Below are 24,238 nucleotides of genomic sequence, written 5' to 3' on the forward strand. Positions count from 1 at the left end.
TTCATTTTATTTTATTTTATTTTTTGCTCTTACAAGTAATACCTTATTTAAATCATATGGGTTTGAACTGTGCAGATTCACCTACATGTGGATTTTTTTCAATGAACATGTACTTTAGTACTACAGGATCCATGGTTGGTTGAATCTGCAGATGCAGAACCATGGATATGAAGGGGCAACTATAAAGTTATATGAAGATTTTTTATTTATTTATTCATTTTTGACTCTGCTAGGTCTTTGTTGCTGTGTGTGAGCTTTTTCTAGTTGTGGTATGTGGGCTTTTCATTGCAGTGGCTTCTCTTGTGGAGTATGGGCTCTAGGTTTTAGTAGTTGTGGCACATGGGCTAAGAAGTTGCAGTTACTGGGCTCTAAAGCACAGGCTAAGTAGTTGTGGCACACGGGCCTAGTTGTTCCAGACATGTGGGATCTTCCCAGATCAGGGATCAAACCTGTGTCTCCTGCATTGGCAGGTGTATTCCTTACCACTGAGCCACCTGGGAAGCCCTATATGCAGATTTTTGACTGTGGAAGGTCAGCACCCTTAACCCCCATGCTTTTCAAGGGTCAACTGTATTTCTAATCTTACACATTTGTAAAAATGTTTCTATAAGGTGGATTCTTGGAAGTGGCAGCTGGGTCAAAAGGTGTGCCCATTTAAAAATTGACAAGTCCTGCTCACTTGTCTTCTAAAAGGTTTGTATCAAATTATAATCCCACTGACAGTATGTAAAAATGCCCTTTTCCCCACATCCCCACTAGTGTTACTTACTAAAAAGTATTAGTGGTGTTAATTCTTTGTCAGTTATATTTGTGGCTAATATTTTCCCCCAATCTTGTTTCTTTAATTTTTTATGATGTATTTCAGGGTGTGTAAGTTTCAAAATTTTTTTTTTAGTTTCAAAATTTTATGTAGTCAGATCTCTTTCTTCTTACATATTCTGTGGGTTTCATGTCAAACTTAGCAAGGCCTTCCCCATATAAAATTATATAATTTATAAACACACTTTCTCATATTAGCTTTTAATACTGGTATCACTTTTTTTTAAACATTTAGATCTTTAATACACCTAAAGTATATATTTTGTTAATAGTGTGATACAGGACTCTAATGGTATTTTTTCCAGCTGAAACAATCCATTTTTTGAATACCATTTATTAAATAATCCATCCTTTCTATACTCTGCCTTTTTCATATGCTAAATACTTACATACATACACGGGTTTATTTCTGGAGTTTCTTTTTTTCCCTATAACACCACACTGTTAATTATTGTGGCTTTATAATCCATTTTGAAATCTGGTAGTGTGCTTAGTCACTCAGTCATGTTTGACTCTTTGTGGCCCCGTGGACTGTAGCCCCCCAGGCTCCTCTGCCCATGGAATTTTCCAGACAAGAATACTGGAGTGGATTGCCATTTCCTACTCCAGGGGATCTTCTCGACCCAGGGATAGAACTTGTGTCTCTTGCATCTCCTGCATTGGGAGGCAGATTCTTCACCAGTGAGCCAGCAGGGAAGCCCTTTTTAAAATCCATTTGAATGATGTCTTTTTAAATGTACCTTAGTATAAAATTTTATTATTTTCATCATATAGACTTAACACATTTATTATTGGGTTTGTCTCCTGTGTAGTTTATGGTTTTGTTACTAATATGAATGAGATCTTTTTTCCTTTATATTTTCTAATTCATTTATTATAGTATATATAAAACCTATTGATTGGTACATGTTGCTTTTTTAATGACTGTGTTACTGACTGTCATTAATTCTGATTTTTTTCAGTTGAATTTCTGAATAGACAGGCATATCTTTTCTAGGCTTAAGAGTTTTGACCCTTCCTAATATGTATACCTCTTTTAGATTTTTATTTGTATTATTTTAATAGGTAGAATCTTCAGAGAAGTATTAAATAATAGCAGGAGAAGCAAGCTTCCTTGTTTCATTCTGGAATTTAATAGAAGTGCCTCTGGTATTTTATTAAGTATGATGTTTGCTGTTAATTTTTGAAGGACTCTTTTTAATCAAGTTTAGTAGTTTCATTTAGTTTCTAGGTTAAGAGATTTGGGACATTTAAAAAAATCAATATTGAATGTTAACTTTGATCAAATAATTTTTCCATATCTTGAAATTATATATTTTTCTACTTTATTAATATAGTAAAGTACATTAAAGAATTCCTAGATTGAACTTCTGTTTAATTCTTGAGATGAATCCTATTTGTTCATGTTGTTATTCTTTTTTTTTCATTTATTTTTATATATATATAAATGTATATATATATAATATAAAGTAATTAGGAGGCTAAATACTTTACAATATTGTAGTGGGTTTTGTCATACATTGACATGAATCAGCCATGGATTTACATGTATTCCCCATCCCGATCCCCCCTCCCACCTCCGTGTTATTCTTTTAATATTCTGCTTTGATAGTTTTCCTGAATAGTTTAGCTAGGTTCTTTACATATGTTAAAGTGACATTGACTTACAGTGTGTGTGTGCTAACTTTATTTTTCATATTAGAATTGTACTCTTGTCATAGAATGGAGTTTTGAACAAATCATATTTTTCTATGTGCTGGGATAGTTTAAACTACATAGAAATTACCTAGTATCTGAAAGTTTGAGATGAACCTGTAAAACCATCTGGATCTGCTGCCTTTGGTGGGCATTTGATTACTTTTTCAGTTCTATCTATTCAGAACTTGTTCTTCCTGAGTTAATTTTAGTCATTTATATTTTTATAGAGATTACCCATTTCATCTAGATTTTCAGATATATTGTTTTACAGCTTGTGGAATTCATTGAACAGATAATTAATGTTACTTTCTATATGCTGGACACAATAATTTATATGTCTATGTTTATAGTATTCTTTTCCTTCTCAATGATATTTATTCGTGCTTTCTTTTATCAAACTTGCCAGATATTTATTTTACTTTTTTAGTTTACAAACTCTTTGTTTTATTTATGTAGTATACTTTTTTTTTTAGTTACTGTTTCATTAATTCTAGCCTTTATCTTTACCCTTGCTTTAAAATTTCTTAAATACCAAAATCATTGTACCATCAGTGCTTATTCTTCCTGGAGTAGAATGATGTTGCATATTTTCTGAGATTATTCATTCTTGGGTTATGTTTTCTTGGCACAGAGAGGGAATGTACATCTCCCAGTGCCTTTGAAGTGTTTAATGACAACCCCACAGGGTGACTTGACAAATTGCCTATGTAGTAAGACAGGAATATATGGAAAAAGACATAGAATACTGTGGGTTATAATTCAGTTAGTTCAGTTCAGTCGCTCAGTCTTGTCCGACTCTTTGCAACCCCATGAACTGCAGCATGCCAGGCATCCCTGTCCATCACCAACTCCTGGAGTTTACTCAAACTCATGTCCATTGAGTCAGTGATGCCATCTAATCATCTCATCCTCTGTCGTCCTCTTCTCCTCCTGCCTTCAATCTTTCCCAACATCAGGGTCTTTTCAAATGAGTCAGCTCTTCGCATCAGGTAGCCAAAATATTGGAGTTTCAGCTTCCACATCAGTCCTTCCAATGAACACCCAGGACTGATCTCCTTTAGGATGGACTGGTTGGATCTCCTTGCAGTTCAAGGGACTCTCAAGAGTCTTCTCCAACACCACAGTTCAAAAGCATCAATTCTTTGGCGCTCAGCTTTCTTTATAGTCCAATTCACACATCCATGCATGACTACTGGAAAAACCATAGCTTTGACTAGATGAACCTTTGTTGACAAAGTAATGTCTCTGCTTTTTAATATGCTGTCTAGGTTGATCATAACTTTCCTTCCAAGGAGTAAGCGTCTTTTAATTTCATGGCTGCAGTCACCATCTGCAGTGATTTTGGAGCCCAGAAAAATAAAGTCAGCCACTGTTTCCCCATCTATTTGCCATGAAGTGATGAGACCAGATGCCATGATCTTAGTTTTCAGAATGTTGAGCTTTAAGCCTACTTTTTCACTTTTCTCTTTCATTTTCATCAAGAGGCTCTTTAGTTCTTCTTCACTTTCTGCCATAAGGGTGGTGTCATCTTATGTATCTGAGGTTATCGATATTTCTCCTGGCAATCTTGATTCCAGCTTGTGCTTCATCCAGCCCAGTGTTTCTCATGATATACTCTGCATATAAGTTAAATAAGCAGGGTGACAATATACAGCCTTGAATACTCCTTTTCCTATTTGGAACCAGTCTGTTGTTCCATGTCCAGTTCTAACTGTTGCTTCCTGACCTGCATACAGATTTCTCAAGAGGCAGGTCAGGTGGTCTGGTATGCCCATTTCTTTCAGAATTTTCCACAGCTTATTGTGATCCACACAGTCAACGCTTTGGCATAGTCAGTAAAGCAGAAATAGATGTTTTTCTGGAACTCTCTTACTTTTTCGATGATCCAAGGGATTATATTTACAGACATTAACTGGCCGTCCTCTGGTGGCTATCTCTGGGTATGAAGAGACGAAGGTCAAATTACGTATCAGAGTAGAATTGAACTATACTCTATGCACAGCTTTTTTAAAGGACAAAATAGGTACATTTACCTTTTGTTATTCCTTAAAGTTTAAAATATTGTATTCTGGCAGAGGGAGTTTTCTAAATGGGTTCAAAGAGAATTTCTATACCAAAGTGTTAAATTCTAAATTGCTTTTAATCTTTTTAAAGTTGCGTGTTGTATCACAAGATGTGAAATTGAGCCTTCATGAACTGGATGAACTTTATGTCATCTTTAAGGTACTCTTTTTCTTCTTTAAATGAAAAATAATATTCTTAGCAGAATTTTACCACAACCACCCAACTATTTTATCTTTAATTATTTTAGTGGACAGATTTTAAAAAATGTTATGAAGTTCCTTTGTCTGATTTAATGACTTTTCTCTTTTTTTCCATTTTTCAAATAGAAAGAGTTGTTTTTTTCTTATTATTGGTGTTTGAGTTCTCCAGTATTGAAGCACCATGATCCCAGTCTGCCATATTTGGAGCAGTATCAGATTGACTGCCAACAGTTCAGAGTGTTGTATCACTTGTTGAGTCCCTGGGCTCATTCTGCAAATAGAGATTCACTAGCTTTATGGACATTCAGATTGTTGGATGAAAACTCTGACTGCCTTATCAACTTCAAAGAATTCTCCTCTGCAATTGGTAGGATGATGTCCAATAACTTTTCTTCTTTAAAGCAGAAAAATAAAGGTACCCCTAGAAATACTTAGTACTACCTATCATTGCCAATTTAGTCAGATTTTATCAGCCTGATTTACACTATCTCTAGCTTTAGCAATAACTGGACCATTTTCTTTGTTACTAAATCTAAATATTTCATCTCATCTTGCCCCAACCCTCCCAGAAAAAACAAGCTGTTAGATGTGGTTGTTTTAATGGTTAACATGAAGGAAGAGAATGTCCTGATTTCCCCACCTTCAGACATATGGATTTTTCAGGAGGTTGTTCTACCTCAGTAAAAATGCAACTGCATAGCCTAGAAAAGTGGTAGAGAAACAGTCAACAAACATTTTGTGCCTGTAGATAGTCCACCGGTTATATTGTTCCTTTGCTTTTCCAGACACCCTAACGTGCTTTCTTATCAGGGATTGCCCTTTGAAGAAGAAGGAGTTCTGTCTTCTGATGAAACATTCAAAAGAAAAAGTAAATTTTAGATTGGGATTGGGGAGAGAGTTCAGTAGGAGAGCATTTTATTTATCCCTTTATTTTGCTTATATACTTCAAGGAGAGAATCTGGCCTACTGGGTGTTGGTTAACTGATAGTTTAAGTAACAGAAGATTTCTGAATCCTGGCTCATACCTGTGTCTTAATTAAACCGTGTTGCTGTAATTGATTGAATGTTCTTTGGCTGTGATTATTTGCAATTTAATTTTATTGAACAGACATAATGTACAATGGAAGTTTTACTGAGAAGCTTAAGCTGCTTTTTAAGCTGCATATTTCTCCAGGTAAGAGTTTAATAGTTGTTAGTGATGTATAGAAGTTGACTCTATACATCAATTATACTTTTTAACAAGTATAATTACAGATATCATTCCATTTAAATGAATAATATAATTTTCCATATAGTATAAGGTTGTCGGCCTGTGAATCATGTTAGCAATATTTTTGCTAATATATAGTTACACTGAAATCTGTAGAGGAGATTCTGTGCAACAGATAGGTTCATAGGTTTCCTTCCTGTTAGTGGTCAGTCAATTTAATAAGTAGTTTATGTGTAAGAACTATCATTTGAATATTGGCATAATGTTGAATTTTTATTGTTGTTGTCATTAGACAGTGAATTTAACTTTAGACAAACTGCCAAACTTGTGAAATACTACAAATTATTCAGAAAAGTGAGACCAGGTAGCAAGGGATATTAAACATTTGGAGGAGGAAACAAAATAAAAACTACCATTTATTGAGCACTTGTTCTGTTCAGGCATTTATATGAGTTCTTTTATTTAATTCTCATGATATCCTTGAAAAGTGGTATTATCTGTCCAATTTTGATGATATGGAAACTAAGAGGAAGATTAAATTTGCTGAAGACAACATATCTAATAAACTGCTTAGCTGGAATTCAGACTAAGGTTTGACTCCAAAACTCAGATTTCTTTCTATTCTACCATACTGCCTTACTGTTACCACATCCGTTCTATTTAAGTGTTTCCCTATGAGCTCAAGAGGCTGCCTTTGCCAGCCTGATCCATAATTGGGAATCTAGTCTTAAACTTTAAAGGAACATTGCAAAAGTACCTTTTAGCTTAAATAGGGAGATTCACCAAAAAAAAAAAAAAAAAAGCACCTCATAATTTGTCTAAAACTACACCTGAGGTCTCTTTTAAAGTCTTGCCAGGATAGCTGGGAACCATTCTTTACCACACCAAAAATCTAAAGTCATGTTTAACCTTCACAAACTCAAATCACAAACACAGTGTTAAAAACCAAAGGCAAATCAAATAATAATTTAACTGTGAAGGACTTTACATTGTCAAGTCAAATTGTCATTAGATTGTCTAATATTGTAATGGAATGAAAATGATTTTCCATAGAAGGATCAAAAATAGATAAAACACTGTATATCTGTTAGAGCACTCAGTTTCATATTTTCCTTATTATTAATGATGTTTTTAAATGACTGCGGTCACGTTTTCAGAGATTCCCGTGTCATATTTTTAAATTTCAACTTGTAATGGCTCTTGGAAAACTGTTAAAAAGCAAGTAATTTGGAGAAATAAGAGAATTCAAAGTGATCAAATACTTCTTGTTAAAATATTTGCTATACAGTAGAGTAGTACCACTTCCATACTTCTTCACATATGTCTTTCTTTTACAGGGACCCTTTGTTTAATTCTCTGTCCCCAGATTTAATTGATCCATTATAGGACCTGTTTCTGTCTCTCATTGTTGCAAATATGATCTGGATTATCTATTTTCAGCTTATACTGAAGTGCAGTATAAAGACCCTTCAAACGGAGATGAACTTTCCAAGGAAGAATTGCTGTACTTGAGTCAACTCCATGGTAAATATCTGTTTTGAATATATCTATTTTGCTGATTGTCACTTAGAGATCTTTCTGGTTTAAACATTCTTTACCCAGCTATCACTAGTAAAATTTGAGTTAATTATACCTTACACTTCTTTTGTGCTACCATAGTGCTTAGCATAGTCCTAAATGCATGGTAAGTATTCCATAAATATTTGACTGATTAAACTACATTTTGGATTTTGATTTATGGAATTTCTCGTTTACTGGAGAATTTGAAAGAAAATACATTTTGTTTCTACTTTTGTAGCAGAAATTTCTAAAATGTATCAGACTTTTTAAATGCCTTGTTAAAATGCAATGAAGACAATAGAATCTTTGATGATAGAAGGTCATAGCTATTATTCAAACAGTGAATACTTATTATAAATCACTGAGGGTGTAGGAGATAGGGTTGAGTCTGTCTCTGAGACAAAATTTGGAAGTATGGGCTTATTTTTGTGTCTTTTGCTGCTTTTTCATAAATACAAGTATCTTAGAAGTCCTTATGTAACCTTGTGTATGGTTACTGTATGATGGTGTTTGAACATTAAGTTTGAAGCAACCTTACAAATCATCTAGTCAAGTCCCTTAATTATATAGAGGGCATTGAGGCCCAGAAGGGAGAAGTGACTCGTGTGAGATTTTTCAATGAGGTTTTACCAAAGTTAGGATTAGTAGCTCAGTCTTTTTTTTTTTAGCTTAGTCTTTTGGCTGTCAATATGTTTTTTCCTAATAAAAGAAGTAATACTATTCAATTTGAAGAAAATCATAAGGAAGGAAATATCACATACCACCCAGAAATAAATTAATAATTCATATACTTCTATCTAAGATTTTTTAATGTGGATTTTTTTCCCCAGTGTTCTTTTTAAAGTTCTTGAATACTTTGTCTTCTCATGATAAGAGGTCAGATTAGCTATAATTGGTTTGTTGAATTGAAGAAAATAAAGTGTGCTTATGTCTATCAAAATACTATTTTACTTTCAAAAGGTATTTTTTAAATATTTTACAAAATGCAATTGTCCTCTTCTCCTCTAGTTTCCAAGCCTGCAAAGGAGAAGGAAGCAAAGTCAGCAAAAAACAGCCCTGAAAAAGGTACATGATTTAGGAGTATCATTTAGTTTAAGTTATTGTTTTTGTAAATAAGGTTAACTACACAAGGAGGAGGCATGGATTCCTTTTAAAATCTCTTGATTTGTCCTTAGAACTTTTTCAGTTCCTTTGTGTAAGTTTAACAATTTATTCTTCTCTGGATACTTCAGTCTCAGAAGTTATAGAAAATGTAACAGTAAATGCCACAAGGAGGAGGCATGGATTCCTTTTAAAATCTCTTGATTTGTCCTTAGAACTTTTTCAGTTCCTTTGTGTAAGTTTAACAATTTATTCTTCTCTGGATACTTCAGTCTCAGAAGTTATAGAAAATGTAACAGTAAATGACCCATATTTATTTATTATTTTAAAAATATTTATTTTAATTGCATAAGTAATAGATAATTCATATAAGAGAAATGTAAATGGTACAGAAATGCTCATATCCCCACCCAACCCCACCCTGAAGTAGATGTGAAAACAGTTTGGCCTATATTCTTTCCAGACCTACTTCTGCATATAAACAAATATAAATAGACATCTATTTTTAAAAAAGAAAAACTTCATTAATACCATTTATACCTTGTTTTTTTATTTTATAGTATATCATGGACATCTTTTCATGTCAGTACATGTGGATCTGACATGTACTGAGTATTGGGGTACAGAGTTTGGTTGTATTGTCATTTATTTCAGTAACTAGCTCAATACTGATGAACACTTTAGGTTATTTCCAATTAATTATATTGCAAACTATGCTCCAACAAACATTTTTATACTTACATTTAATGATACTTTGAGGCATATTTATTTAAGATAGGATAAATTCATAGAGGTATGAGAATGCTGGGTCACAAAGAATATGCACATTTAGTATTTTGATAGAGACTGTCAAATTGTTCTACAAAAGTCCATCATTCTTTTTATGTTTTTGAGTAACAGCTAAAAAATAATTTTTGAAGATCTGCTTAGATATGACCGCTTCACCAGGTTGTTCAGTATATCCTAGTTTTCCAAGAGATCTAAATAATTATTAATAAAGTCACATTAACATCATTGTGATTAAACCCTTCAAAGGAATGAATGAATAAGTACTGTTTTGAATTTTTGAAAGAGGCACCATAGACCACTTTGGTATCTGCATATTAAGAACATCATATAGAAGCTATTTTAAACTTAGTGGTATACATGAGCGCATCTACATGAAATTTACATCATCATGTCAGGGTGTACTGTTTAATCTAAAAGGCATTCTTCTTCCCCTCACCTTACATCTTCTCTAGTCCCCAACGTTTTCACAGTAAAAGTTTTAGTTTAATGGAAATGGAGAATATTTTGAGAGCCAGTAAGTGAAAGAAAAGGTATAGTCAGATCAATTTCTGGAGAAAAAAGTGGAATCTTATATTTCAATGAAATATCTTTCAATAATAATAGTTCTTTTGAGGATTTGGGAAAATATAGTGGGCTGTTCATTATGAAATTATTTTATTCCCCTCATTTAGAAAAAGAAAAAGTCAATATTCAAGCATATCTAAGTCAATGGCAAGATGAACTTCTAAAAAAAGAAGAAAACATTAAGGATTTACCAAGAATGAATCAGGTATTCAGTTCATAAATTCTGGTTTTCTTATGTGTTTTATTAAAATGAATGTGGGTGTTTCCAAATCAAAAATAGCTAACATGCTATTACAAAAATAATCTCTGCATCATCTCTGTAAGTTTCAGATAAGTATATAAGAATGGGAGTAAATTTTTAAATGATTTTCTACTTTAAACACTTAAATGCATCTAGAGTTTCAGTACAGTCCTCTGCTGTGACATTGGTACTTATAGAAAAGATGTGTGTATAACAGTTATTTCAGTGTTTCTACTTCCAGCTTTATTAGAAATGTTCATTTATTCAGTAGACATTTTTAGTGACAACTAGATGACATGCCCAATACTAGGTAGTAGGAATAAGAAATAACTAAAATAGGTTATACCCTGGTTTCTAATCATCTTGAATCTGCTCAGATAGTACTAACAACTACTGTTAACACAACTTTTTTTTTTGGCCATGCCATGTAGCATGTGGGATCTTAGTTCCTGGACCAGGGATCAAACCCGCACTCTCTGCTGTGGAAGCATAGAGTCTTAAGGTCTGGACCATCAAGAAATTCCCTATTGACACAATTATAAACCCATCTCTTTCTTGCACACTATTCAGTCATTGTATGTTTGTATATTTTTTAAATAAATTCTTTTGGTACAGATACTGAGGATTGTCAGAACTTAACCAAAATGAGAAATATGAAATAACTTCATTTTTCTCAGTGGAGTAGGTAATTTGATAGTTAAACAAGTACTTCTTAAAATTTAATCAATATATTAATACTAAAATTTTAATAAACAGTGTTACAGACTAAGAAAGAAAGAAAAATAAAGCTTAAAGTTTGGTACAGTAAATTTTAATAAAGTGTATCTTTTAGGGGGACTTCCCTGATGGTCCTGGGGCTTCCCTGATAGTTCAGCTGGTAAAGAATCCGCCTAAAAAAAAAAAAAAAAAATCCACCTGCATTGCAGGAGACCCTGGTTCAATTCCTAGGTCGGGAAGATCCCCTGGAAAAGGGAAAGGCTACCCACTCCAGTATTCTGGCCTGGAGAATTCTATGGACTGTCTAGTCCATGGGGTCGCAAAGAGTCAGACATGACTGAACGACTTTCACGTTCCCTTTCTCTGGCAGTCCAGTAGTTAAGAATCCATGCTTCCACTGCAGGGGGCATAGGTTGGATACCTTGTTGGGGAGCTAAGATCCTGCATGCCTTACAGTGCAGCCCCTGCCCAAAGTATATCTTTTTTATTTGCTTTTTATTTACAGATAAACTTTTCTAGTAGGATGATTGACTTACAGGACTTTTGTGTTGGGAAAAAAATTTTATATTGGCAAGGATCTTCTAGGAACATCTATGGATTGTCTAGGGACAGTTAGCAAACAATCCAGTTTATTTCTTTACTAGGGCCCCTCCTTAGCCTTTAAAAAGAAACATGTCCACATGGCCTCCTTGTATTACTGGATTGGTTCCAAAACATTCTTCGTTAAATTTAAATCATCCTAGTCTGTTCATTAAGATTGATTAATGAATTAATTATTTGTATGTAGGCAAATATGGAACTTTGCCTAATTAAAAGTATCACCTAACTTTGAAGGAATGCTGGCAGATACTGCCCAGGAATTATTGTATATATAAAATATGTACATATATGTTGTTTGGGGGGCTTCCCTGGTGGCTCAGATGGTAAAGAATCTGCTTGCAGTATAGGAAACCCGAGTTCAATCCCAAGGTCAGGAAGATCCCCTGGAGAAGGGAATGGCAACCCACTCCAGTATTCTTGCCTGGAAAATCGCACGGACTGGCGGGCTATAGTCCTTGAGGTCACAAAGAGTCAGACATGACTGAGCGACTAACACTACACACTATATATATATATATAATTTACTGTTATTAGGCAACAGATGAGAAAACTTAAGTGAAATTTTCTTTCATAATTCATACCCATTTTTCTAGAACCAAAAGTTACTTGGGGATTAATCATCAGTTCTTATAACTTCTATGGTGAAAGTTATGTGATGCAAATTCTAAATAGAAGACTATTCACTTCTAAGTTCTCTTTATATATTTGCTAAGTCTAATATCAAATGTGATATTTCTAACTTGTGTCTTCTAGTCAGAATTTATTCAGTTTTCAAAGACACTATATAACTTATTTCATGGGGACCCTGAAGAAGAGTCATTGTATCAAGCCATTGCTGTTGTAACCAGCCTTTTGCTCAGGATGGAAGAAGTTGGAAGGAAACTCCATAGCCCTACGTCGGCAATGAAAGGACTGTCTGGTGTAGTCTGTGTTTCTGGAGTACCCATTGAGGGGCAGGCAGAGAAACCCTTGGAGAAAGAACCCTCCTCACCCAGGGAAGAACCTCAGTGGTCATTTGCATTTGAACAGATTCTTGCCTCTTTGTTGAATGAACCAGCATTGGTGAAGTTTTTTGAGAAATCCATAGATCTAAAAGCCAAACTAGAAAATGCAAAAACCTCTCAGTTAAGTTCTAGAACCAAGAAGTAAAGCTCTTAACAGGCATTTTACCAAGATTCTTATAACCGTCAGCTTGATTCCTGGAAATAGGGATCAGGGGTTTATCTTGTTACCAATATATTTGAAGGTTAAAAAGAAGATATTGTAAGCACAATGATTTATTCCTTTGGGGTAATATCTAATTTTGATATTCTATAATACAAATATACTTTTTATATTTCGCAAGATATGCAGTATTGGGGGAGTATGCTAAATGTCACCACCAGAGGGCACCACCATGTCACTTTTAGTAAGGAAATATCTAGTTTGTGCTGCTATTTACACATGAATTAGTGATGATTTTTGAAAATGTGGTGTTATGTTTGAGTACTAGTGATGCTGATATGCCATAATGATAAATCTTGCTTTCCAAATTGCCTCAGTCCTATTACAATGCTTTAGAAAATCAGACTCTTAGATCTGTAGCCTTAATTATCTAGAAGATTACCATATGGGAACCTCATTTTCAAGTTATCTAACTGAAATAATACTAACTTCTTAAAATTAATCTTGCTCAGTCTTCTAGTATTACATGGTTTTTTTTTTGTTTGTTTGTTTGTTTGTTTTTTAAGTAAATTCTACCTTCTCCCTAACCTGAGCAGTTCAGAAGTCACTGACACATTTCTAGCTCTGTTACTGACAAAAATAAAAAACTCAAATACTGGGCTGATATGTGGAAAAACGATATTGGATTTGGACTTGAGCTAGTTAAAATGAGCCAATTCAGAAGGGTAAATAAATGTACAGTTAACTCTGAACAGGTCTCTCATTGGACTGAGAAGTCACTTGAAATTCTGAGCACTGCTCTTCGTGGTATTTTTCTCAGAGTAGTTTGGTTCTAATTTTAGATTTTGGATTTTCACCAGTCATATTTTAAGTTATAGTAGATAGATTGAATTATTGTATTAGTCTGACAAGTTCATAAAGTATACACGCATACCTTGTTTTGTTGCACTTTGCTTGATTGTGCTCCACAGATACTACAGTTTTTTGTCTTTGTGTTTTTGTTTTTGGCCACCACGTGATTTGTGACTGGTGGGCTTGTGGGATCCAGGCTTACAGGATGGTAGTTCCCCACAGGGATTGAACCCAGACCCTTGGCAGTAAAAGTGAAGAGGCCTAACCACTGGACCACCAGGAAATTCCCACAGATACTACAGTTTATTGAAAATGAAGGCTTGTGGCAACACTGCATTGAGCAAGTCTAATCAGTGCCATTTTTCCAACAGCATTTGCTTACTATGTTTCTGTCACGTTTTGGTAATTCTCACAATATTTGGAACTTTTTCATTATTATTATGTTTGTCATGGTGATCCGTGATCAGTGATCTTTAATGTTACTAATGCAACTCACTGAAGGCTCATATGATGGCTAGCATTTTTTAGTGGTAACATAGTTTTAATTAAAGTTTGTTCCTTTTTTAGACATAATGCTATTATACACTTAATAGACTACACTATAGTGTAAACATAACTCTTGTATGCCCTGGGAAACCAAAAAATTCATGTGATTCGCTTTATTGCAATATTTGCTTTTATCCCAGTGATCTGGAACCAAACCTGCAACATCCAAGGTATGCCTGTACTTGTGCATAAGGATTGTTAAAATAATGTATAGAATTTTGGCATCTATCTAAAAAGCTGTAATTTATCTGATTTAAATGTGTAATTTCTATGTACTTTATGCTGCTTATATTTCAGTCATTACAATGAAAGTTCATTTAGAGATAATGGGCTTTGTTAGCACTTTAAAGAGGAAAAAAAAAAACCCATAGCTATCTAATATTCTGTGCTGTTTCTGATAAAAGCAATTTATAAATCAGTTGATTTGGAAAACTGAGGAGAAGGCATCCACTGGAACTTCTTTCTTCACAAAAGACTTTGGTTTTAAGCCTTTTGACTTTTCAGATTTGAAACCATGAGAAGGCAGACATCCTTTAAGAATGACCCAAGAAGTCTCCCTTGTGGAAAAGAATTGGTATAATCAGCTTTTGGCAAGAATCCACTGTGAACAAGGCTTAACCCAGAGGGTTTCATCACCACAAAATGTGTTATTTTCAGAGAGATTCAAGAATTTTCAAGTTGACCCCTTGAAAATTTTGTAAATTAGACTTGGCCAAATTTAAATTTGTCTTTAAAATGATTTTGGCCAAATTTAAAGTAATGTCTTTAAAATTATTTTGTCAGCTTTGTCTTTTCAAGGAAATTACCACTTAAAGAGATAATTGCTAAATAAACATCTGTGCCTTTTCTCAGAAATGATTTGCCTGAAATGTGTCCAAATTTTAGACTTTAGTTAATAGTTTGTATGTGAACTATCACACATCTGCTTTTAAGCAATGGTTGTTATACTATAGTAGCTCTATAAGACACAAGGCTCTGTGCTTATATACAAATGCACTGTTGCACATTGTTCAATATTTTGTCAGTTGTATTTACAAAAAGATACTTTCTTAAGAGCATATGTTATTAATATTTGATATGATTTTAAGAATATTGAAGATTACTTAGTATTGTATTTTAGCCTAGATTAGTTAAAATTGAATACCTAAAGAGATTTTTGAGTTGCAAAAAGATTGTAAGTGCAAGTTAAAAAGATAAACATTTATTTTCTGAGTCTGTAGGAGAAATAAACTGGACACATAGTTTTGTAGTCACTACCTTGTTGAACAAATGGGTTTTTCTTATATAGTTGTGTCACACTGAACCAGTGCATTGTACCTTATACATTAAATTAAGTGGTATAAGGTGGGCTTTACTTGTCTTTATAAAAATAAATGTTATAAATCTATTAAATAAACATGAAAATGGCTTACTTAGAGATCTTACTATTATTTATTATGATGTATTTAAATTTAACTCTATCACTTGAGGACTTCCTTCCTATTAGTTAAGGTTCAGTTGCAGAGAACAGAATTCACTCTAATTAGTTTAGGCAGGAAAAGATTTATTACCAGACATTAAGTGGCTTATAGAATTATCAAGAGGACTGACTCTAAATTGAGCATTCAAGAACAGCTTCCAAAGCTATACCACAGCATCAGGTCACCAAGGGAGTTGCTAATTCTTCTCCAATTAGGAAACTGGACTTCCTACTCCATGATGAAAAGCCAGCTGTATGGTTCCTGTCCCCAGAACCACACTCCACCTGCTACTATTTACACCAGTGAAATGGATGCCAAGCATCCTGCCTCTCAGCACCCACAGGCTAGTAACTAAATTGCAATAGGACAGTCAAACAGCTGCACATCCATGTTTACCAGCAGAAATGGCAGAAGCATAGCCTCCACCTTCCTTCTGCCAGTTATCTCACACATGTGTATCTGACTGCCCTATAATATGTCCAGAGTCCTGGTTGTGAGGGAATCTGGGAAATGTCCTTAGTTTCTTAGCCCCGACATTACAGAAAGGCACACTAAGAGACTGGAATGGACACCGAGCACTGTGTTTGCTTTCCCTTGCTGGGTAACAAATTATCTCAATACACATTATTTCACCATTGTAATGGGTCAGGACTCCAGGCTCAGCTTAGCTGGGTTCTCTGCTTAGGATCTCACAAGCTGCAAAACCAAGGATTTTTTCAAAGGTGGTTCTCATTGTAGAGGCTTAACTGGGGAAGAATCCACTTCCAGCCTAACTCAGGCTGTTGACAGGAGTTAGTTCCATGTGGTTATAGGTCCGAAGGCCCCAGCTTCTTGCAGGTGGTTGACTGGAAGCCACCCTCAGCTCCTAGAGGCTTTACTCAGTTCCCAGCAACTGCTTCTTCAGGCTTCCTGACCTTGCCATGTGGGCTTCACCCAGATGGCCACTTAATTCATCAGTCCAGCAAGGACAGTCTCTGAAGCAAGTCTGCTAGCAAGACAGTGTCTTATATAATGTCACATGATCTCACAGTGTGACATATCCCCTTTGCCATATTCTGTTGGTTAATTAAAGGTAGGTCACAGGTTCTGTCCGCTTTCAAAGGGGGAAGGTTACACACGAACATCAGGAGGCAAAGGTTCTAGGGAGTGCACTGTGGAGTCTGTTCACCACAATAATCTATGTTCAGTTCAGTTCAGCCGCTCAGTTGTGTCTGACTCTTTGCAACCCCATGAATCACAGCACACCAGGCCTCCCTGTCCATCACCAACTCCCGGAGTTTACTCAAACTCATGTCCATCGAGTCGGTGATGCCATCCAGCCATCTCATCCTCTGTCGTCCCCTTCTCCTCCTGCCCCCAATCCCTCCCAGCATCAGGGTCTTTCCCAGTGAGTCAACTCTTCGTATGAGGTGGCCAAAGTATTGGAGTTTCAGCTTCAGCATCAGTCCTTCCAATGAACACCTAGGACTGATCTCCCCTAGGATGGACTGGTTGGATCTCCTTGCAGTCCAAGGGACTCTCAAGAGTCTTCTCCAACACCATAGTTCAAAAGCATCAATTTTTCAGTGCTCAGCTTTCTTCACATTCCAACTCTCACATCCATACATGACCACTGGAAAAACCATAGCCTTGACCAGATGGACCTTTGTTGGCAAAGTAATGTCTCTGCTTTTTAATATGCTATCTAGGTTGGTCATCACTTTCCTTCGAAGGAGTAAGCGTCTTTTAATTTCATGGCTGCAATCACCAACTGCAGTGATTTTGGAGCCCAAAAAAATAAAGTCTGACACTGCTTCCACTGTTTCCCCATCTATTTGCCATGAACTGATGGGACCAGATGCCATGATCTTAGTTTTCTGAATGTTGAGCTTTAAGCCAACCTTTTCACTCTCCTCTTTCACTTTCATCAAGAGGCTCTTTAGTTCCTCTTCACTTTCTGCCATAAGGGTGGTGTCATCTGCATATCTGAGGTTATTGATTTTTCTCCCGGCAATGTTACCCACCTCTTTTCCCACACAGCCACACCCTTCTTCTCATACTTCTGCAGAAGAGCTAATAGCATCAGTGGTATGCTTCTGCCTGTCACAACAGAAATCCTTATAGCAAAAAAATGCACTAATCCTCTCTACTAAGGGAGAATCCAAGTTTTTATTCTTAATTCAATCTCCATCCCATCTTACATGTGAACTACAAAAAGTTAACTACCATCAACTCACCTTATATAAAGTAGAGAAGTAGGGAAAGAAAGTGAAGTATATAATTCAGTTCAGTTGCTCAGTCATATCAGACTCTTTGTGACCCCATGGACTGCAGCACACCAGGCTTCCCTGTCCATCACCAACTCCTGCAGCTTCCTCAAACTCATGCCCTTTGAGTCAGTGATGCCAGCCAACCATCTCATCTTCTGTCATCCCCTTCTCCTCCTGCCTTCAGTCTTTGCCAGCATCAGTGTCTTTTCCAATGAGTCAGTTCTTCACATCAGGTGGCCAAAGTATTGGAGTTTCAGCTTCAGCATCGGTCCAATGAATGTTCAGGACTGATTTCCTTTAGGATGACTGGTTGGATCTCCTTGCAGTCCAAGGGACTCTCAAGAGTCTTCTCCAACACCACAGTTCAAAAGCGTCAATTCTTCAGTGCTCAACATTCTTTATAGTCCAACTCTCACATCCATACATGACTACTGGAAAAACCATAGCTTTGACTAGACGGACCTTTGTCAGAAACGTAATGTCTCTGCTTTTTAATATGCTGTCTGGGTTGGTCACAGCTTTTCTTCCAAGGAGTAGGCGCCTTTCATGGCTGCAATCAACATCTGCAGTGATTTTGGAGCCCCCCAAAATAAATTCTCTCACTGTTTCCATTTTCCCCCCATCTATTTGCCATGAAGTGTTGGGACTGGATGCCATGATCTTAGTTTTCTGAATGTTGAGTTTCAACCCAGCTTTTTCACTCTCCTCTTTCACCTTCATCAAGAGGCTCTTTAGTTCTTTGCTTCCTGCCATAAGGGTGGTGTCATCTGCATATCTGAGGTTATTGATATTTCTCCTGGCAATCTTGATTCCAGCTTGTGCTTCATCCAGCCCAGCATTTCTCATGATGTGCTCTGTATGTAAGTTAAATAAGCAGGGTGGCAATATACAGCCTTGATGTACTCCTTTCCTGATTTGGAACCAGTCTGTTGTTCCATGTCCAGTTCTAACTGTTGCTTCTTGACCTGCATACAGATTTCTCAGGAGGTAGGTAAGGTGGTCTGGTATTCCCATCTCTTGAAGAATTTTCCACAGTTTGTTGTGATCCACACCGTCAAAGGTTTTGGCATAGTCAGTAAAGCAGAAGTAGAAGTTTTTCTGGAACTCTTGCTTTTTCCATGATCCAATGGATGTTGGCAATTTGATCTCTGGTTCCTCTGCCTTTGCTAAATCCAGCTTGAACACCTGAAAGTTCTTGGTTCATGGACTGTTGAAGCCTAGCTTGGAGAGTTTTGAGCATTACTTTGCTAGTGTGTGAGAAGAGTCCAATTATGTGGTAGTTTGAACATTCTTTGGCATTGCCTTTCTTAAGGTTTGGAATGAAAACTGACCTTTCCTAGTCCTGTGGCCACTGCTGAGTTTTCCAAATTTGCTGGCATATTGAATGCAGCACTTTGACAGCGTCATCTTTTAGGATTTGAAATAGCTCAACTGGAATTCCATCACCTCCACTAGCTTTGTTTATAGTGATGTATCCTAAATCCCAGTTGACTTTGCACTCCAGGATGTCTGGCTTAGGTGAGTGATCACACCATCGTGGTTATCTGGGTCATGAAGATCTTTTTTGTATCATTCTTCTGTGTATTCTTGCCACCTCTTGATAATATCTTCTGCTTCTGTTAGGTCCATACCATTTCTGTCCTTTATTGTGCCCATCTTTGCATGAAATGTTCCCTTTGTATCTCCAATTTTCTTGAAGAGATCTCTAGTCTTTCCCATTCTATTGTTTTCCTCTATTTCTTTGCATTGATCACTGAGGAAGGCTTTCTTATCTCTCCTTGTTATTCTTTGGAACTCTGCATTCAAATGGGTATATCTATCCTTTTCTCCCTTGCCTTTCACTTCTCTTCTTTTCTCATCTATTTGTAAGGCCTCCTCAGACAACCATTTTGCCTTTTTGCATTTCTTTTTCTTGGGGATGGTCTTGATCACTGCCTCCTGTATATAATTATGTACCTAAAAAAGAAAGGCAGAAACTATGGATAGCTATAGTAGTCCTCATTTCTACAACACAACCATACTTGTGTTTTATTTTTGTTTTTTAAAAAAATTATCATACAATAAATTAGCTTCTTTTTTTAATGTACACCTCTATGATTTTTTTTTTTGGTGGTGCAGAGTCTTTGTTGCTCCACATGGGCTTTTCTCTAGTTGCAGCAAGCAGCAGCTACTCTTTGTTGTGCTGCACAGGCTTATCATTATGGTGGCTTGTCTTTTTGTGGAGAGCAGGCTCTAGGTGCACAGGCTTCAGTAGTTGCAGCACATGGGTTCAGTAGTTGCAGCTCGTGGGCTCAGTAGCTGTGGCACATGGGCTTGGTTGCTCTGTGGCATGTGGGATCTTCCTGGACCAGAGATTGAACCTGTGTCCCCTGCACTGGCAGGCAGATTCCTATGCGCTGTACCATCAGGGAAGTCCCACTTAATATGAATTTTTAACACAGGTATGTGCTCCTGTAACCATCACCACAATTAGAATACAGAACACAATTAGAATTCCATCACCCCCAAAACTCCCTGAAGCAGTCTGTCCTTTCATAGTCACATTGTCTCCCTACCCCTAATAACCACTTATCATCAGGGTTTTGCCCAACATATAAAAGACCAGATGTTCTCTTTCCCCAAATTCCTGCCACTTGTAGCCATGTGACAAAGAATTGGTTAATGACATGCTTCTGCTTGAATTTCTCAATCTATAGCAGAGCAGGAGAGAAAGCAGAGAAGACATTCTGGTGGCAGTAGTGACATCTTTACATCAACATTCTGGTTCTGAAGTAGGACTTCAAGTGCTTATGGATGCACAGACTTTATCCCCCCTTTTTGAAGGAGAGGAGCTTCTTAGTGCATCTCTTGCAGGGCCCAAGAATGGGCTCTTGTCTGACCTTGGAAATGAATTATCCAAGGAGACACATATGCTGACAAAGCAAAAACTTTATTGGGAAGGAGCACCCAGGGAAAGAGCAGCAGAGTAAGGGAACCCAGGAGAACTGCTCTATTACATGGCTCACAGTTTCAAATTTATGGTGATAGGGTTAGTTTCTGGGTTTTCTCTGGCCAATCATTCTGTCTCAGGGTCCTTCCTGGTGGCATATTGCTCAACCAAGATGGATTCCAAGGAGAAGGACTCTTGGAAGTTGGTAGGACATATGAACTAGCATCTCCTCTCTCCTTTTGACCTTTCCTGAATTCTTCCAGTTGGTGGGGGCTTGTTAGTTCCATGTTCCTTACCAGGATCTCCTGTTGTAAGGTAATTCATGCAAATGGTTATTGCGGTACCCGGCCAGGGTGGGCGGTGTGAGCCCAACAGTTCAATAAAGTCTCTTTCTGCTTTTGCCAGCCAGAATCCGTTTCATTGGCTATCTAAAGTAAGGTTGATACATGTGACCCTGGGAGCCCTGTAGCACCATCTCCCTTGAGGCCAGGCAAACAAATTATCCTGGTAGCTACATTCCTAGGCTTACACTCACTGGCAGAAGGGCATTTAATCCTTAATCTCACATTTTACTGCAGCTTCCATTTCTGTCATCAGAACTACAGTTTTTCCCCCATCCCAAAATCGCCAAGCAGTAGATTTCCTATTCTCTAATCTACTTGTCTTCCTTTGAGGGTAATGTTTTTTCTTTATGGCTGCTTTTAAGATCTTGGTGTTTCCAATGTTCTGCAGTTTCTCATGATTTATCTAACTTTTTAAAAAGTCATGTTTGACATTATTAAATTTTTATTATCAACCATCATTCTCCAAGATCTGCATGCTTTTTGCACAAGCCAAACAGGCAAATTAAATGAGGATGTAATAGAAATCACCTCCCATACATACATACATCCTTCAGATATTTGGTGGGCACTCAGCTGTGTGATTTCCCTGGGGGTGCAGTACTGACAAATACAGTGAATTCTACTTGGCCATTTCTGCTATAAATAGCCCTTACTACACTGGTCAGGGAGCAAATGTGGTAGGTCTGCCAGTTGTTGAGTATTACTATTTCAAATATTCATTCATAAACTAAGAATCATATGATATATTTGCAGATCTACTGGATCAATTGTAGATGGGTTTAGGATAAAATTTTATTTCTGGACTCCCTAAGCCCTGACTCTGACCAATCAATGACCATTGTGTTATAAACTCTCCCCCCACTGCCCCCCCACATTGGTCCTGGATGAATGTGAATTCATAATCAGTGTTCAAAACACTGAAAAGTGTGAATGTTTCTGTTACTGAGTCCAAGCTCACTCTGCTTGTGACATGACAGGCCATGTCACAGGAGACAAGATGTTGAGGCAAGGAATGATGACTTTATTTGGAAAGCTGGCAGACTGAGAAGATGGCAGAGTAGTGTCTCCAAACAAAGCTTCTTATTGGAGTCTGGACACTAGATTCTTTTATAGAACAGAGGGAGAGAAGGTGAGGAAGTAAAGTAAAAAGGCCATTTATCTTGCAAAATAGGAGGGGATGTGTTCATCTTTTCTTCAGCCACTCACAGGTTGGCAGGGTCAGATTGTCTCCCTGTGAGCTGAACAAAGCCACTTTAACATTCAGGCAGAGGGGCAGGGTTCCCTGAGGCAGGCCATTATGTACGATTATAATAACAAAAGCAATGAAAAGCAAAGGCTAAAGTCAAATAAACAGATCTAACATGGAGTCAAAATTAGTTCTTCCCTGTTACATTTCCAATTTCCTAGTGCATGGCTACCCTGGTAAATGACCAAAAGGCCCTCTGGCTAGAAAGAAAGAGGAAAGCTAGGGAGAAAATCTACAACACATGTTTATGGTATTGCTGAATCCTTCTTCAAGGAGGACCTGGCTTTCCCTTTCAGGGCCTCTGGGTATGTGAAATAGGCTTCATTCGGCCTCCATGACCTTCCCTGAGATCCAAGGAGCAGGTCCAAACATTTGCTAATTGGGGAAGGAAGAGGATGCAGAGACAAGATAGTCAAAAGAAACAGTAGTGCAGCCTTGGGGCAGAGTCCTGGTTCCCCCTCAAAGGATACACGTAGCACTATCTTTGAGCTGTTTTGCAGATACTGAAACCCCTACCAGGTGGGAGAAGTTAACAGTATGCTGCCCACACACACATAGACCTCAGACCAGTTGAAACCAGAAGGTTGATGATGTTCTTTCCCACTTACCTCACCACCAACCAGTCAGAGGAATGTCCGTGAACTTATTATGCCCTCTTTTAATCATTACTATAAAACTCCTCACTACCAACTCCTCACTACCACACACAGTTTTGAGGGTATTAGCCCATTGTGGCCCCTTTTGCCTGGCAAAGCAATAAAGCTATTCTTTTCCACATCACCCAAAACTCTGTCTCTCAGAATTAATTCAGTATTGAGGTACAAAGGCTGGATTTGGCTTCAAGAGGCCATGAATCTCCATCATAATAACTCAAATTAGATCTTTATTCACCAGGTAGAACTGTTTCTGCTATGCAGATCAAGTAGGAATTAGTAGATTGCTCATCTATTTCCATCTGAAGAATAATTAGCCATTACCAAACTTCTCTGCAGGTCAGAACATTCAGATTATTTCTCTAGCTATGATCCTGTCATGTTAGCCATGCTCACCCCATCTCTGGTCATTAAGTGCTGCCACTTATTCTCTGCTATCCTAAGGTCCCATTATTCTCATTGAAATTAGCAAGTTACCTTCAGTGGGAGCATCTCTCACCTCTGTCTCTGGCCTACTGAAGACTTCCACTGTACCATGTTCCAAGAGTGATAAGGCTCCTCTTGTCAATGTATTTTTCAGTGTCTTGTGGAAGAGAACATCCTCTAGGTCTTATGGGGGGACATGGTTAGGATGTAGGTGAGTGGATCATATATCATAAATGTATTCCAATGTTTCTATTTCCTTAAGCCTTTGGAGAACTTCCTTTACATTATACCAAGGATATCTGGCATATCAACTTCATTTAATATGGGCTAATTTTCAGCCTTGACTTCAGTCAACCAAGCAAATAGAACCACTTTCAAGTGGGCAAGCTAGTAATTGAATGCAGAATCTCTGATAAGTGGCCCAATTAAAATTACATTCCTTCCTCCAAGGCATAGTATCCTTAAAATACATTCTCACACATATTCTCCAAATTTCTGCTATTATAAATTAGCAAAATTTCACAATTTCCTCCTTCCAGTTCAGACTTATATTTGTATTCTTAGAGCAACTGAACTGAACTGTTCAGTCACTTAGTCCTGTCCAACTCTTTGTGACCCCATGGACTGCAGCACACCAGGCCTCCCTGTCCATCATCAGCTCCCGGAGCTCGCTCAAACTCATGTCCATCTGCCATCCAACCATCTCATCCTCTGTTGTCCCCTTCTCCTCCTGCCCTCAGTCTTTCCCAGGATCAGGGTCTTTTCCAGTGAGTCAGTTCTTCACATCAGGTGGTCAAAGTATTGGA

The 24,238-nt window shown here is 37.1% G+C and overlaps 1 protein-coding gene across 3 annotated transcripts in view; it reads left to right on the forward strand.

The window, feature by feature from the left end:
• The window catches only part of TBC1D8B (TBC1 domain family member 8B), an 80,058-nt gene extending 64,516 nt beyond the window's left edge, over positions 1–15,542 (forward strand). For 2 of the 3 annotated variants that reach the window (XM_043895611.1, XM_043895612.1), the window contains exons 15-21: positions 4,672–4,740; positions 4,908–5,148; positions 5,890–5,955; positions 7,432–7,515; positions 8,560–8,616; positions 10,113–10,210; positions 12,317–15,542. In XM_043895611.1, the coding sequence (XP_043751546.1) occupies positions 4,672–4,740; positions 4,908–5,148; positions 5,890–5,955; positions 7,432–7,515; positions 8,560–8,616; positions 10,113–10,210; positions 12,317–12,712 (1,011 nt within the window). In that variant the 3' untranslated portion in view covers positions 12,713–15,542. The remainder of the gene's footprint in view (positions 1–4,671; positions 4,741–4,907; positions 5,149–5,889; positions 5,956–7,431; positions 7,516–8,559; positions 8,617–10,112; positions 10,211–12,316) is intronic. The other variant, XM_043895613.1, reaches the window with a different exon arrangement.
• The last annotated feature ends 8,696 nt before the right edge of the window (positions 15,543–24,238 follow it).

Source organism: Cervus elaphus, chromosome X, assembly GCF_910594005.1.
Source record: "Cervus elaphus chromosome X, mCerEla1.1, whole genome shotgun sequence".
Lineage (NCBI taxonomy): Eukaryota > Metazoa > Chordata > Mammalia > Artiodactyla > Cervidae > Cervus > Cervus elaphus.